This window comes from Nerophis ophidion, linkage group LG26 (genome assembly GCF_033978795.1).
Source record: "Nerophis ophidion isolate RoL-2023_Sa linkage group LG26, RoL_Noph_v1.0, whole genome shotgun sequence".
Taxonomy (NCBI): Eukaryota; Metazoa; Chordata; class Actinopteri; order Syngnathiformes; family Syngnathidae; genus Nerophis; species Nerophis ophidion.
Genome location: NC_084636.1, coordinates 33,479,761 through 33,494,881, shown reverse-complemented (window position 1 = coordinate 33,494,881; position 15,121 = coordinate 33,479,761). Strand labels below are relative to the sequence as shown.

The 15,121-nt window shown below is 41.1% G+C and overlaps 1 protein-coding gene across 1 annotated transcript in view; it reads left to right on the top strand.

Annotated features, from left to right (window-relative positions):
* The window catches only part of shroom2a (shroom family member 2a), a 135,547-nt gene that overhangs the window by 41,044 nt on the left and 79,382 nt on the right, over window positions 1-15,121 (top strand). Inside the window, 1 exon segment of the mRNA XM_061888342.1 lies at window positions 11,591-11,739. Coding sequence (XP_061744326.1) covers window positions 11,591-11,739 — 149 coding nt within the window.

Sequence of the window (15,121 nt, the reverse complement as noted above, 5' to 3'; positions counted from 1 at the left end):
CTATCTTTCATGAAGACAAGAATAGAAGTTGGTGTATTACCTGATTCTGATGACTTGCATTGATTGGAATCAGACAGTATAGTCCTGATAATGTCCACATTTTTAAATGGAGGAGAAAAAAAATTTCCTCTTTTCCGTCTAATACCACATGAAAGTCGTTGGTTTTTGGCATCTTATTTGTCCAGCTTCCATATTCGTTTTTATACACTTTACAAGAAATACATTGGCGGCAAACTCCGTAGCTTGCTAGCTTGTTTGCGCTGGCTTTCGGAGACTCTTATTTTGTTAGCGCGGGCGCGATGGAGCGGCGCTTTTATTGTGAAGACAGGAACTGTGCGATCAGTCTTTAGGCTTGTGACGGGAAGTACGGTCTTTTTTCCTTTACACTTTTGATTGATTGAAACTTTTATTAGTAGATTGCACAGTACAGTACATAATCTGCACAATTGACCACTAAATGGTAACACCCCAATAAGTTTTTCAACTTTTTAGGTCGGATTCGACGTGTTGACGGTCACGTGACCGCCTGGCTCTGTTTGATTGGTCCAACGTCAGCAGTGACTGCATTTGATTGGTGAAACGCAGGCATACGTAGTTCCTACTTTGAATGCGTGTCTGACAAAATCAAAACAAACAAAAACGTGCATTAACAGATCGATAAAAAAAAAAGTAGCGAGTAACGAGCTGATTGTAGATAAATGGAGCGGAGTAAAAGTAGCGTTTCTTCTTTATAAATATACTCAAGTAAAAGTAAAAGTATGTTGCATAAAAACTACTCTTAGAAGTACAATTTATCCCAAAAGTTACTCAAGTAGATGTAACGGAGTAAATGTAGCGCGTTACTACCCACCTCTGCTGACATTATGATGTGCGGTATAGCTCGGTTGGTAGAGTGGCCGTGCCAGCAACTTGAGGGTTGCAGGTTCGATTCCCGCTTCCGCCATCCTAGTCACTGCCGTTGTGTCCTTGGGCAAAACACTTTACCCACCTGCTCCCAGTGCCACCCACACTGCTTTAAATGTAACTTAGATATTGGGTTTCACTATGTAAAGCGCTTTGAGTCACTTGAGAAAAGCGCTATATAAATATAATTCACTTCACAATTCACTTCATGTTTTCCAATGCCCATAAGTCTTGAACTATACAACATATTTCAACGGTTGGAATCTGCGCTTTTGCATGATATTTTAGTGCCTAGTGTTGTCCTGATTCCAATATTATTTTGATACTTTTCGGTACTTACTTTGATACTTTTCTAAATAAAGGGGACTAGAAAAAATTGCATTATTGGCTTTATTTGAACAAAAAATCGTAGGGTGTGGCGGACCGGTACTTTTCAGAGGCGGTATGATACCGAATATGATTCATTAGTATCGCGGTACTATACTAATACCTGTATACCATACAACCCTACTAGTTACTATGGTAATCTACAAACCCCGTTTCCATATGAGTTGGGAAATTGTGTTAGATGTAACTCTAAACGGAATACAATGATTTGCAAATCCTGTTCAACCCATATTCAGTTAAACATGCCACAAAGACAACATATCCGATGTTCAAACTGATAAAAAATATTTTTTTTTTTGCAAATAATCATTAACTTTAGAATTTGATGCCAGCAACACGTGACAAAGAAGTTGGGAAAGGTGGCAATAAATACTGATAAAGTTGTGGAATGCTCATCAAACACTTATTTGTGAATTATATTTTATATCAATCAATCAATCAATCAATGTTTATTTATATAGCCCCAAATCACAAATGTCTCAAAGGACTGCACAAATCATTACGACTACAACATCCTCGGAAGAACCCACAAAAGGGCAAGGAAAACTCACACCCAGTGGGCAGGGAGAATTCACATCCAGTGGGACGCCAGTGACAATGCTGACTATGAGAAACCTTGGAGAGGACCTCAGATGTGGGCAACCCCCCCGAAAGCAATGGATGTCGAGCGGGTCTAACATGATACTGTGAAAGTTCAATCCATAGTGGCTCCAACACAGCCGCGAGAGTTCAGTTCAAGCGGATCCAAGACAGCAGCGAGAGTCCCGTCCACAGGAAACCATCTCAAGCGGAGGCGGATCAGCAGCGTAGAGATGTCCCCAACCGATACAGGCGAGCGGTCCATCCTGGGTCCCGACGAGTGGTCCATCCTGGGTCTCGACTCTGGACAGCCAGTACTTCATCCATGGTCATCGGACCGGACCCCTTCCACAAGGGAGGGGGGGACATAGGAGAAAAAGAAAAGAAGCGCTTTTTCTCTAGTGACTCAAAGCACTTCACATAGTGAAACCCAATATCTAATTTTTACATTTAAACCAGTGTGGGTGGCACTGGGAGCAGGTGGGTAAAGTGTCTTGCCCAAGGACACAACGGCAGTGACTAGGATGGCGGAAGCGGGGATCGAACCTGCAACCCTCAAGTTGCTGGCACGGCCGCTCTACCAACCGAGTTATACTTTGGAACATCCCACAGGTGTGCAGGCTAATTGGGAACAGGTGGGTGCCATGATTGGGTATAAAAACAGCTTCCTAAAATATGCTCAGTGTTTCACAAGAAAGGATGGGGCGAGGTACACATCTTTGTCCACAACTGTGTGAGGAAATAGTCTAACAGTTTAAGAACAACATTTTTTAAAGTGCAATTGCAAGAAATTTAGGGATTTCAACATCTATGGTCCATAATATCATCAAAAGGTTCAGAGAATCTGGAAAAATCACTCAACGTAAGCGGCATGGCCGGAAACCAACATTGAATTGTTGGGGGTAGCAGCGGTTATATATTGTAGCGTCCCGGAAGAGTTAGTGCTGCAAGGGGTCCTGGGTATTTGTTCTGTTGTGATACGATGCGGATGTTCTCCCGAAATGTGTTTGTTTTTCTTGTCAGCTATTCTTAAATTGAAGACCAAATTTTCCACCATAATTTACAAATAAATTCTTTAAAATTCCTACAATGTGAATTCCTGGATTTTTTTTTTCACATTCTGTCTCTCACAGTTGAAGTGTACCTATGATGAAAATTACAGACCTCTGTCATCATTTTAAGTGGGAGAAATTGCACAATCAGTGGCTGACTAAATACTTTTTTGCCTCACTGTGTATATATATATATATATATATATGTCTTGATTGGATTATCCAGAGAATAGTGCTTGATACCGTGGTAGAGCGCAATATGTAGGTGTGGGAAAAACTTGATGAAAGCGGATACAACTTCACCCTCACCTATGAACCCACTCCAGGAAACCAACCAAAAAAGAGCAGAAAACGAAACAACATCATCTGGTACAATCCGCCATTCAGCAAAAACGTCTCAACCAACATCGGCCGCAAGTTCCTCACTCTGATCGACAAACACTTCCCCAAAGGCAACACCCTAAGAAAAATATTCAACAAGAACAACATTAAATTGAGCTACAGCTGTATGAATAACATGCAACAAATCATCTCAAACCACAACAAAGCAATTGCAAAAGGACTGCCTACCCCCAGACTAAACGACTCTGAAACCAATAAGGAATGTAACTGTCGCAAGAAACCTGATTGCCCTCTCAACGGAGGGTGCTTACAGACATCAGTCGTTTACCAAGCAAAGGTAACACGCAAGGACATTAACACATCCGACACGTACGTAGGATTAACCGAAGGAGCGTTCAAAACAAGATGGAATAATCACAACGCCTCCTTTAGAAACCAGACTTTGCGGAATTCTACAGAACTCAGCAAACACATTTGGAACCTCAAAGACAATAATGTTGAATATTCAAAAACATGGCAAATTCTTGCATCCAGCACACCTTACAACAGTGGTAATAAAAGATGCAACCTATGCTTAAAAGAGAAACTGTTTATTATATATCATCCAGATCTATCATCCCTCAACAAGCGCAGTGAAATCATTTCAACATGCCGCCACAGACGGAAACACCTCCTAGGTAACACATGAGCCAATCACCACGCCCCTACGCCTGCTTGTACCCACCCACTCTGTGCCCTATATAAACCATTGTATGTGAATGCTTCCATTAAAATCTCCTGATGATTGAGGGAACCCCTCATGAAACAGTTCTGTAGAGATGAAGTAGTCTTGTGATTTTTTCCCACACCTACATATATATATATATATATATTTTAAAGACTTTTAGCGGTGGCACTTTGTTTTTAAGGCCTTAACAACAAAAGTGCTGCGGGAAACCCTGGTACTATTGAAGATCTTTGCTCCTTCTGAACTATGTGGTAATATCCATCCATCCATCATCTTCCGCTTATCCGAGGTCGGGTCGCGGGGGCAGCAGCCTAAGCAGGGAAGCCCAGACTTCCCTATCTCCAGCCACTTCGTCTAGCTCTTCCCGGGGGATCCCGAGGCGTTCCCAGGCCAGCCGGGAGACATAGTCTTCCCAACGTGGCGTGGCGCAGTGGGGAGAGTGGCTGTGCGCAACCCGAGGGTCACTGGTTCAAATCCCACCTAGAACCAACCTCGTCACGTCCGTTGTGTCCTGAGCAAGACACTTCACCCTTGCTCCTGATGGGTGCTGGTTGGCGCCTTGCATGGCAGCTCCCTCCATCAGTGTGTGAATGTGTGTGTGAATGGGTAAATGTGGAAGTAGTGTCAAAGCGCTTTGATTACCTTGAAGGTAGAAAAGCGCTATACAAGTACAACCCATTTATCATTTATTTATAACGTGTCCTGGGTCTTCCCCGTGGCCTCCTACCAGCTGGACGTGCCCTAAACACCTCCCTAGGGAGGCGTTCGGGTGGCATCCTGACCAGATGCCCGAACCACCTCATCTGGCTCCTCTCGATGTGGAGGAGCAGCGGCTTTACTTTGAGTTCCTCCCGGATGGCAGAGCTTCTCACCCTATCTCTAAGGGAGAGGAGGAAACTCATTTCGGCCGCTTGTACCCGTGATCTTATCCTTTCGGTCATGACCCAAAGCTCATGACCATAGGTGAGGATGGGAACGTAGATCGACCTGTAAATTGAGAGCTTCGCCTTCCGGCTCAGCTCCTTCTTCACCACAACGGATCGGTACAACGTCCGCATTACTGAAGACGCCGCACCGATCCGCCTGTCGATCTCACGATCCACTCTTCCCTCACTCGTGAACAAGACTCCTAGGTACTTGAACTCCTCCACTTGGGGCAGGGTCTCCTCCCCAACCCGGAGATGGCACTCCACCCTTTTCCGGGCGAGAACCATGGACTCGGACTTGGAGGTGCTGATTCTCATTATAAATGGGTTTTGAATCCTCAACTCACTGAACAGGAAGGTCTCCAGCTTTTTTTCACCAGCGAAGTGACCGGAATGTGGTAATATTCCGGTAATATTGTGGTAATATTCTTTTCACAAAATACAGACAACAGTACGTTAATGTTAATTCTTACTTCTGAAAAGTAATCCCCCGACTCGTATTTTTAACAGTCCGCTCATTTGAGCAAGAAAACGCTGAACACCAGCCCGGCATCTTTGTTTTCTACCTGTCAACTGTCAGTTTAGTTTAGCTCCTCATCAGCACTTCTAGATGGCGGCGGAATTTCTCACGTCACAGCAGTCTACTTATAAGACATCTATAGTTGGGACCCTCGGCCTGTCCGGTGGGCTTGCCTTCCTCCGCGTCTCGGCCTTCAAACACTCAACCCTTTTGGTTTTGGCTTTTCCAGCCGTACAGATTCTGGCCTGACCTGCCACCACGAAGGGTTTAAAGATGGCCCAACCTTCTGACGTTGGCTGAGAGTACATCATGCCCACACATCAGACATGGTTTCCTGTCAGTCCATGTGCTTCCTGCCAGTGGTCCTCATCCTTGTCCGTCTCAGGAAGGGTAGATGAGTCCCAGCAGAAACGTGACAACAATAAGATGTTGAGCACATAAAACTGCCTTCCGCCCGAGTGCAGCTGGGATAGGCTCCAGCCAAACAGCTCAATTTTTGTTTCATCCGACCACAGAACTTTCATCCAGAAAGTCTTATCTTTGTCAATGTGATGTTTGATGAAACAAAAACGGAGCTGTTTGGCTATAATACCCAGCAATATGTTTGGAGGCCTTTTAATCCCAGGAACACCATTCCTGTTACGGTTGTCTGTTCAACATCTTCCCGCTTGAAGCCAAACCACCGACAGACGATGGATCCCATGAGTACTCTGGAATGCCCTCCCGGTAACAGTTCGAGATGCTACCTCAGTAGAAGCATTTAAGTCTCACCTTAAAACTAATTTGTATACTCTAGCCTTTAAATAGACTCCCTTTTTAGACCAGTTGATCTGCCGTTTCTTTTCTTTTTCTTCTATGTCCCACTCTCCCTTGTGGAGGGGGTCCGGTCCGATCCGGTGGCCATGTACTGCTCGCCTGTGTATCGGCTGGGGACATCTCTGCGATGCTGATCCGCCTCCGCTTGGGATGGTTTCCTGCTGGCTCCGCTGTGAACGGGACTCTCGCTGCTGTGTTGGATCCGCTTTGGACTGGACTCTCGCAACTGTGTTGGATCCATTGTGGATTGAACTTTCATAGTATCATGTTAGACCCGCTCGACATCCATTGCTTACCTCCTCTCCAAGGTTCTCATAGTCATCATTGTCACCGACGTCCCACTGGGTGTGAGTTTTTCCTTGCCCTTATGTGGGCCTACCGAGGATGTCGTGGTGGTTTGTGCAGCCCTTTGAGACACTAGTGATTTAGGGCTATATAAGTAAACATTGATTGATTGATTGATTGACTGTTTTTCTAGGGAATTAATTGTTCTTCGTTAATTTGTTACCAGATTCGCACCCTCTTTTTCTCGTATTACCACTCGCGCCGCACAGCTAGCACCACAGCTAGCAGTAGAAAATGGATGGAACATATCGGGACGTTATAAGAACCTTATGTCAGTTTCCATCTTAATGTAAAAATTTTAGCCACCGCACCTTAAAGATGAGGGTTATTTTTTTTTTTACATGAAAACATCCATCCATCCATTTTCTACCGCTTGTACATTTACGGGTCGCGGGGGGTGCTTGGGCCTATCTCAGCTGCTTAGGGTGGCGGAAGGCGGGGTACACCCTGGACAAGTCGCCACCTTATCACAGTACATGAAAACAAATTACAGTAATTTAAATTTGGCCCTGCGATGGGGTGGTCACTTGTCCAGAGTGTACGCTGTCTTCCGCCCCAAATTCAGCTGGGATGTAAAATTGCCTAAAACGTTTGCATGCTAGAATGTTTATGTTAGCATGCTAGCTGTTAAAATGCATGAAGTACTAAGTTATATGACTAGGAAGGGTGTGCATGTAAAATTAGCTCATAAAGTTAGCATGCTAACAGCTAGTTTGTATTAAGTACCAAGTTGTAAGACCGAGGTGTTCGGATGCAAAATTGGCTGAAAAAGTTTGTATGGTAGAATGCTAATGTTAGCATTTTGACCGTTAACATGTTGGGTGCCAAGTTAACTGACTCAGAGGTGTTTGACCTAAATTGGCTAAAAAGTTGATATGCTAGAATGCTTACGTTCGCATGCTAACATTTCACGTTGCGCTAACGTTAGCGTGTCTCAAGTACCAAGTCATATGACTCTGAAGTGTTTGTCTGTGAAATTGTCTAAAAGGTTACCATGCTAGAAGGCTAATGTTATCATGTTTACAGTTAGCATGTGTCAAGTACCAAGTCATATGACTTTAAGGTGTTTGTCTATAAAATTGGCTAACAAGATGGCATGCTAGAATGCTAACGTTAGCATATGTCAAGTACCAAGTCATATGACTCTGGAGTGTGCGTCAGTAAAATTGCTTAAAAAGTTACCCTGCTAACAGTTAGCATATGTGTCAAGTACCAAGACATATGACTCCAAAGTGTTAAAAATTAAAGTTTACATGCTAGAGTGCTAACATTAAGATGCTAACAGTTAGCATATGTCAAGTCATTTGACTCTGAAATGTTTGCCTGTAAAATGTTCTTATGTTAACTTTAGTATGCAGTTAGCATGTGTCAAGTACCAAGTCTTATGACTCTAAGGTGTCCAACCGCAAAATTGGCTGAAAAAGTCAGGTGCCAAGTTATTGGACTTTCAAGGGTTTGTCTGTAAAATTGGTTAAAAAGTGGTCATGCTAGAATGCTAACATTAGCATGTGTCAACTACCAAGTCTTATGACTCTAAGGTGTTTGGCTGCAAAATTGTCTGAAAAAGTTAGCATCCTTATGTTAGTATGTTAACGGTTAGCATGTCTTAAGTAACAAGTCAGTTAGCATATGTCAAGTACCAAGTCATTTGACTCCGAAATGTTGGCCTGTAACATTTTCTTAAATTTTGCATGCTATGTTAACTTTAGTATGCAGTTAGCATATGTCAAGTGCCAAATCTTTTGACTCTGAAATATTCCCCTGTTAAAGTTTTGTAAAATTTTGTATGCTAAGTTCAATTTTGTATGCAGTTAGCACAAGTCAAGTACCAAGTCATTTGACTCTGAAATGTCCGCCTGTAAAATTTTTGTTACATTTTGTATGCTATAATGTTAACTTTAGTATGCAGTTAGCACAAGTCAAGTACCAAGTCATTTGACTCTGAAATGTCCGCCTGTAAAATTTTTGTAAAATTTTGTATGCTAAGTTAAATTTAGTATGCAGTTAGCACAAGTCAAGTACCAAGTCATTTGACTCTGAAATGTCCGCCTGTAAAATTTTCGTAAAATTTTGCATACTATGATGTTAACTTTAGTATGCAGTTAGCAAATGTCAAGTGCCAAATCTTTTGACTCTGAAATATTCCCCTGTTAAAGTTTTGTAAAATTTTGTATGCTAAGTTAAATTTAGTATGCAGTTAGCACAAGTCAAGTACCAAGTCATTTGACTCTGAAATGTCCCCCTGTAAAATTTTTGTAACATTTTGTATGCTATAATGTTAACTTTAGTATGCAGTTAGCACAAGTCAAGTACCAAGTCATTTGACTCTGAAATGTCCGCCTGTAAAATTTTTGTAAAATTTTGCATACTATGATGTTAACTTTAGTATGCAGTTAGCAAATGTCAAGTACCAAATCTTTTAACTGTGAAATATTCCCCTGTTAAAGTTTTGTAAAATTTTGTATGCTAAGTTAAATTTAGTATGCAGTTAGCGCAAGTCAAGTACCAAGTCATTTGACTCTGAAATGTCCGCCTGTAAAATTTTTGTAACATTTTGTATGCTATAATGTTAACTTTAGTATGCAGTTAGCACAAGTCAAGTACCAAGTCATTTGACTCTGAAATGTCCGCCTGTAAAATTTTCGTAAAATTTTGCATACTATGATGTTAACTTTAGTATGCAGTTAGCAAATGTCAAGTACCAAATCATTTGACTCTGAAATATTCCCCTGTTAAAGTTTTGTAAAATTTTGTATGCTAAGTTAACTTTAGTATGCAGTTAGCACAAGTCAAGTACCAAGTCATTTGACTCTGAAATGTCCGCCTGTAAAATTTTCGCAAAATTTTGCATACTATGATGTTAACTTTAGTATGCAGTTAGCATATGTCAAGTACCAAATCTTTTGACTCTGAAATATTCCACTGTTAAAGTTTTGTAAAATGTTGTATGCTAAGTTAAATTTAGTATGCAGTTAGCACAAGTCAAGTACCAAGTCATTTGACTCTGAAATGTTCGCCTGTAAAATTTTCGTAAAATTTTGCATGCTATAATGTTAACTTTAGTATGCAGTTAGCACAAGTCAAGTACCAAGTCATTTGACTCTGAAATGTCCACCTGTAAAATGTTCGTAAAATTTTGCATACTATGATGTTAACTTTAGTATGCAGTTAGCAAATGTCAAGTACCAAATCTTTTGACTCTGAAATATTCCACTGTTAAAGTTTTGTAAAATTTTGTATGCTAAGTTAAATTTAGTATGCAGTTAGCACAAGTCAAGTACCAAGTCATTTGACTCTGAAATGTTCGCCTGTAAAATTTTCGTAAAATTTTGCATGCTATAATGTTAACTTTTGTGTACAGTTAGCATGTGTCAAGTACAAAGCTTATGACTCTAAGGCAGGGATCACCAACCTTTTTGAAACCAAGAGCTACTTCTTGGGTACTGATTCATGCAAAGGGCTACCAGTTTGATACACACTTAAATCAATTGCCAGAAATAGTCAATTTACTCAATTTACCTTTAGTAAATAAATCTATATATATAAAAAAATGGGTATATCTGTCTGTCTTTCCGTCGTACATTTTTTTTCCCTTTACGGAAGGTTTTTTGTAGAGAATAAATGATGAAAAAACACTTAATTGAATGGTTTAAAAGAGGAGAAAACACGAAAAAAATGAAAATTAAATTTTGAAACATAGTTTCTTCAATTTCGACTCTTTCCATCCATCCATTTTCTACCGCTTATTCCCTTTTGGGGTCACGGGGGGCGCTGGCGCCTATCTCAGCTACAATCGGGCGGAAGGCAGGGTACACCCTGGACAAGTCGCCACCTCATCGCAGGGCCAATTTCGACTCTTTAAAATTCAAAATTCAACCGAAAAAAATTAAGACAAAAACTAGCTAATTTGAGTATTTTTGAAAAAATAAAATAAAATAATTTATAGAACATCATTAGTATTTTTTCCTGATTAAAATTAATTTTAGAATTTTGATGACATGTTTTAAATCAGCACTTTGTTAGAAAATATAACAAATTGGACTAAGCTATATTTCTAACAAAGACAAATCATTATTTCTTCTATATTTCCAGAACAAAAAATTTAAAAGAAATTCAAAAGACTTTGAAATAAGATTTAAAATTGATTCTACAGATTTTCTAGATTTGCCAGAACAATTTTTTTTTTTTAATGATAATAAGTTTGAAGAAATATTTCACAAATATTCTTCGTCAAAATAACAGAAGCTAAAATGAAGAATTAAATTAAAATGTATTTATTATTCTTTACAATAATAACAAAAAAAAATACTTGAAAATGTATTTAAATTGTCAGGAAAGAAGAGGAAGGAATTTAAAAGGTAAAAAGGTGTTTAAAAATCCTAAAACCATTTTTATGGTTGTATTTTTTCTCTAAAAGTGTCTTTCTGAAAGTTATAAGAAGCAAAGTAAAAAAATAAATGAATTAATTTAAACAAGTGAAGACCGAGTCTTTAAAATATTTTCTTGGATTTTCAAATTCTATTTGAGTTTTGTCTCTCTTATCAATCAATGCAATCAATGTTTATTTATATAGCCCCAAATCACAAATGTCTCAAAGGACTGCACAAATCATCACGACTACAACATCCTCGGAAGAACCCACAAATTTTCTTAGAATTAAGAGAGACCAGCTTGCTAGTAAATAAATACAATTTAAAAAATAGAGGCGGCTCACTGGTAAGTGCTGCTATTTGAGCTATTTTTAGAACAGGCCAGCGGGCGACTCATCTGGTATTTACGGGCTACCTGGTGCCAATGAGCAAAGCGTTGGTGACCCCCTGCTCTAAGGTGTTCGGCTGCAAAATTGGCTGAAAAAATGAGTATGCTAGAATGCTAACGTTAGCATGCTAACAGTCAACTTGTCAGGTGCCAAGTTATCGGATTCTTAGGGGTTTTGCTGTAAAATTGTCTCAAAAGTGGCGATGCTACAAGTGCTGCTGTGTTTGTGCCACAGGTGGAGGAGGCCAGCAAGGCGGCAGCTGTGGGTCTGCAGGCGGGAGACCAGCTGCTCAACATCAACCACATTCCCCTCAGCGGCTACAGGCAGGAGGCGATCTGCCTGGTGAAAGGATCCCACAAGATGCTGAGTCTCATGGTGAAAAGGTAAGCTCGCCCAACCCCCACACCCACCTCCCACTTAAGGCCGAGCCTCGCGGGTTGCCATGGCGACATCTCCCAACAAACCCACGGCGGCTGTTTGCGTGCAGATTAGCCCGCACGCTGTGGGATTTCTCCGCCGGCTAAATCATCCTGGTTGGTGGGGTCGCAGCAGGTCATGTGACATCATGAAGGTCATGTGACATCATACAGGTCATGTGACATTGGTCATCATATCTTGGTGTGAGTGTGTGTGTGTGTGTGTGTCTGTTCTGTTCTGACTTAATGGGGACATCGCTCTGTTTACAGCAGGGGTGCCCACACTTTTTCTGCAGGCGAGCTACTTTTCAATTGACCAACTCGAGGGGATCTACCTCATTTATATATATCATTTATATTTATTTATTTATGAAAGAGACATTTTTGTAAACAAGTTAAATGTGTTTAATGATAATACAAGCACGTGTAACACATATAGATGTCTTTCTTTCACGAAGACAAGAATATAAGTTGGTGTATTACCTGATTCTGATGACTTGCATTGATTGGAATCAGACAGTAATGATGATAACGCCCACATTTTCAAATGGAGGAGAAAAAAAAGTTGTCCTTTCTGTACAATACCACATGAAAGTGGTTGGTTTTTGGCATCTAATTCATCCAGCTTCCATACACTTTACAAGAAAAACATTGGCGGCAAATTCCGTAGCTTGCTTGATTGACATTCACGGCACCCGAGGGTCTTGTGAGATGACGCTGGCTGCTGCCAGTTCATTATTATGAAAAAATGACAGAGAGGAAGGCGAGAAACACTTTTTAGTTCAACAGACTTTCGCGCCGTCCCTTCCGTCAAAACTCTAAAGGCCGACTGCACATTTCCTATCTTCACAATAAAAGCCCTGCTTCATGCTGCCTGCGCTAACAAAATAAGAGTGTCGGAAAGCACTTGTGCACGCCAGCTTTCTGAGGGATCGCTTGTGCACGCCAGTTTTCCGAGACTCTGTATTTAGTTAGCGCAGGCAGCATGAAGCAGGGCTTTTATTGTGAAGATAGGAAATGTGCAGTCGGCCTTTAGAGTTTTGACGGAAGGTACGGCGCGAGAGTCTGTTGAAATAAAAAGTGTTTCTCGCCTTCCTCTCGGTCATATTTTCATAATAATGATCTTGCAGCAGCCAGCGTCATCTCACAAGACCCTCGGGTACCGTGAATGTCATTTAAGTGACGTCTTGGTGAAGATTGATGATCACTCATTTTTAGGTCTATTTTTTTTAAAAGCCTGGCTGGAGATCGACTGACACACCCCCCGCGGTCGACTGGTAGCTCGCGATCGACGTAATGGGCACCCCTGGTTTACAGCCTTAGGGGACCTCTGACGGTATGGGGACGAGGAGAAAAAAGGTCCCCTATAGGGAAACCTTTGATTTAGTTCAATTTAATTTAATTTGAACTTTTTTTTTTTTAATTGTCCTCAGTACTCACAAACAATTTTTTTTTAATTATGCAAAATTATTTAAATTTGGTCACCATGAACCATATTAGCTCGTGTGCCCCAGGGTCCCCACTAAGTATGATCAGCATATTACTTCATCAATCCAGAGATTTAAAGACGTGTATGAGCTAACTGGGCAGTGGACGTTTTACCAGAAAAATGTTATGCCTAGGGCTTCACGGTGGCAGAGGGGTTAGTGCGTCTGCCTCACAATACGAAGGTCCTGCAGTCCTGGGTTCAAATCCAGGCTCTGGATCTTTCTGTGTGGAGTTTGCATGTTCTCCCCGTGAATGCGTGGGTTCCCTCCGGGTACTCCGGCTTCCTCCCACTTCCAAAGACATGCACCTGGGGATAGGTTGATTGGCAACACTAAATGGTCCCTAGTGTGTGAATGTGAGTGTGGATGTTGTCTGTCTATCTGTGTTGGCCCTGCGATGAGGTGGCGACTTGTCCAGGGTGTACCCCGCCTTCCGCCCGATTGTAGCTGAGATAGGCGGTAGAAAATGGATGGATGTTATGCCTCCACAACCTGTAGAAAGGGTGGTCCCCACAAGTCATGAACCAGTGTGTGTGTGTTCTGTTCTGACTTAATGGGGACATCGTTCTGTTTACACACTCACCTTTAGGGGACCCCGGACTGTATGGGGACGAGGAGAAAAAAGGTCCCCTAAAGGGAAACTTTTAATTTAGTTAAATTGAATTGAATTTGAACTTTATTTTAGAATGGTCCTCAGTAGTGACGTACAATTTATTTTGAATTATGCAAAATTATTTAAATTTTGTCCCCATGAACCATTTTAACTCGTGTGCCCCAGGGTCCCCAGTAGGTATGATCAGCACATTACTTCATCAATCCAGAGATTTAAAGACGTGTATGAGCTAACTGGGCAATGGACGTTTTACCAAAAAATTTTAAATGCCTCCACAACCTCTAGAAAGGGTGGTCCCCACAAGTCATGATCAACAACTTGGTCCCTATTCCAAATAATAACCAGTGTGTGTGTGTTCTGTTCCGACTTAATGGGGACATCGTTCTGTTTACACACTCACCTTTAGGGGACCCCGGACTGTATGGGGACGAGGAGAAAAAATGTCCCCTAAAGGGAAACTTTTAATTTAGTTAAATTGAATTGAATTTGAACTTTTTTTTAGAATGGTCCTCAGTAGTCACGTACAATTTATTTTGAATTATGCAAAATTATTTAAATGTTGTCCCCATGAACCATATTAACCCTTTTTCCCCAGGGTCCCCAGTAGGTTTGATCAGCACATTACTTCATCAATCCAGAGATTTAAAGACGTGTATGAGCTAGCTGGGCAATGGACGTTTTACCAAAAAATTTTAAATGCCTCCACAACCTCTAGAAAGGGTGGTCCCCCCCACAAGTCATGATCAACAACTTAGTCCCCATTCCAAATAATAACCTGTGTGTGTGTGTGTGTGTGTGTGTGTGTGTGTGTGTGTGTGTGTGTGTGCGTGCGTGCGTGCGTGCGTGTGTGTGTGTGTGTGTGTGTGTGTGTGTGTGTGTGTAACACTGGTTCCATTGTCCTCATGTTTACTTTTCTTCATACCATGCACAATATCATTGTTTCAGAGCGATACAAACAACTTCCTGCTCTTCAAGACCAACACTGATAACTTAGTTGAAGTACTTGTACATGATGATCAATGTAATATCACCTCTGCTAAACACTCTGCTTGGTCAAGATGGAGAGGTATCAAGTATGAACTTTTTGGTCGGTATCTGCCTTTTTATTATTATTTCGGCTTTTATTGAACGGTATCTTCCTTTTTCTTAATCGCTTTCTGCTTTTTTTGTTCTTATTATTATTTATTTTTAATCACTGTCCGCCTTTTTTTTTTATCATTACCTGCCTTTTTATTATTTCATTTTTTTT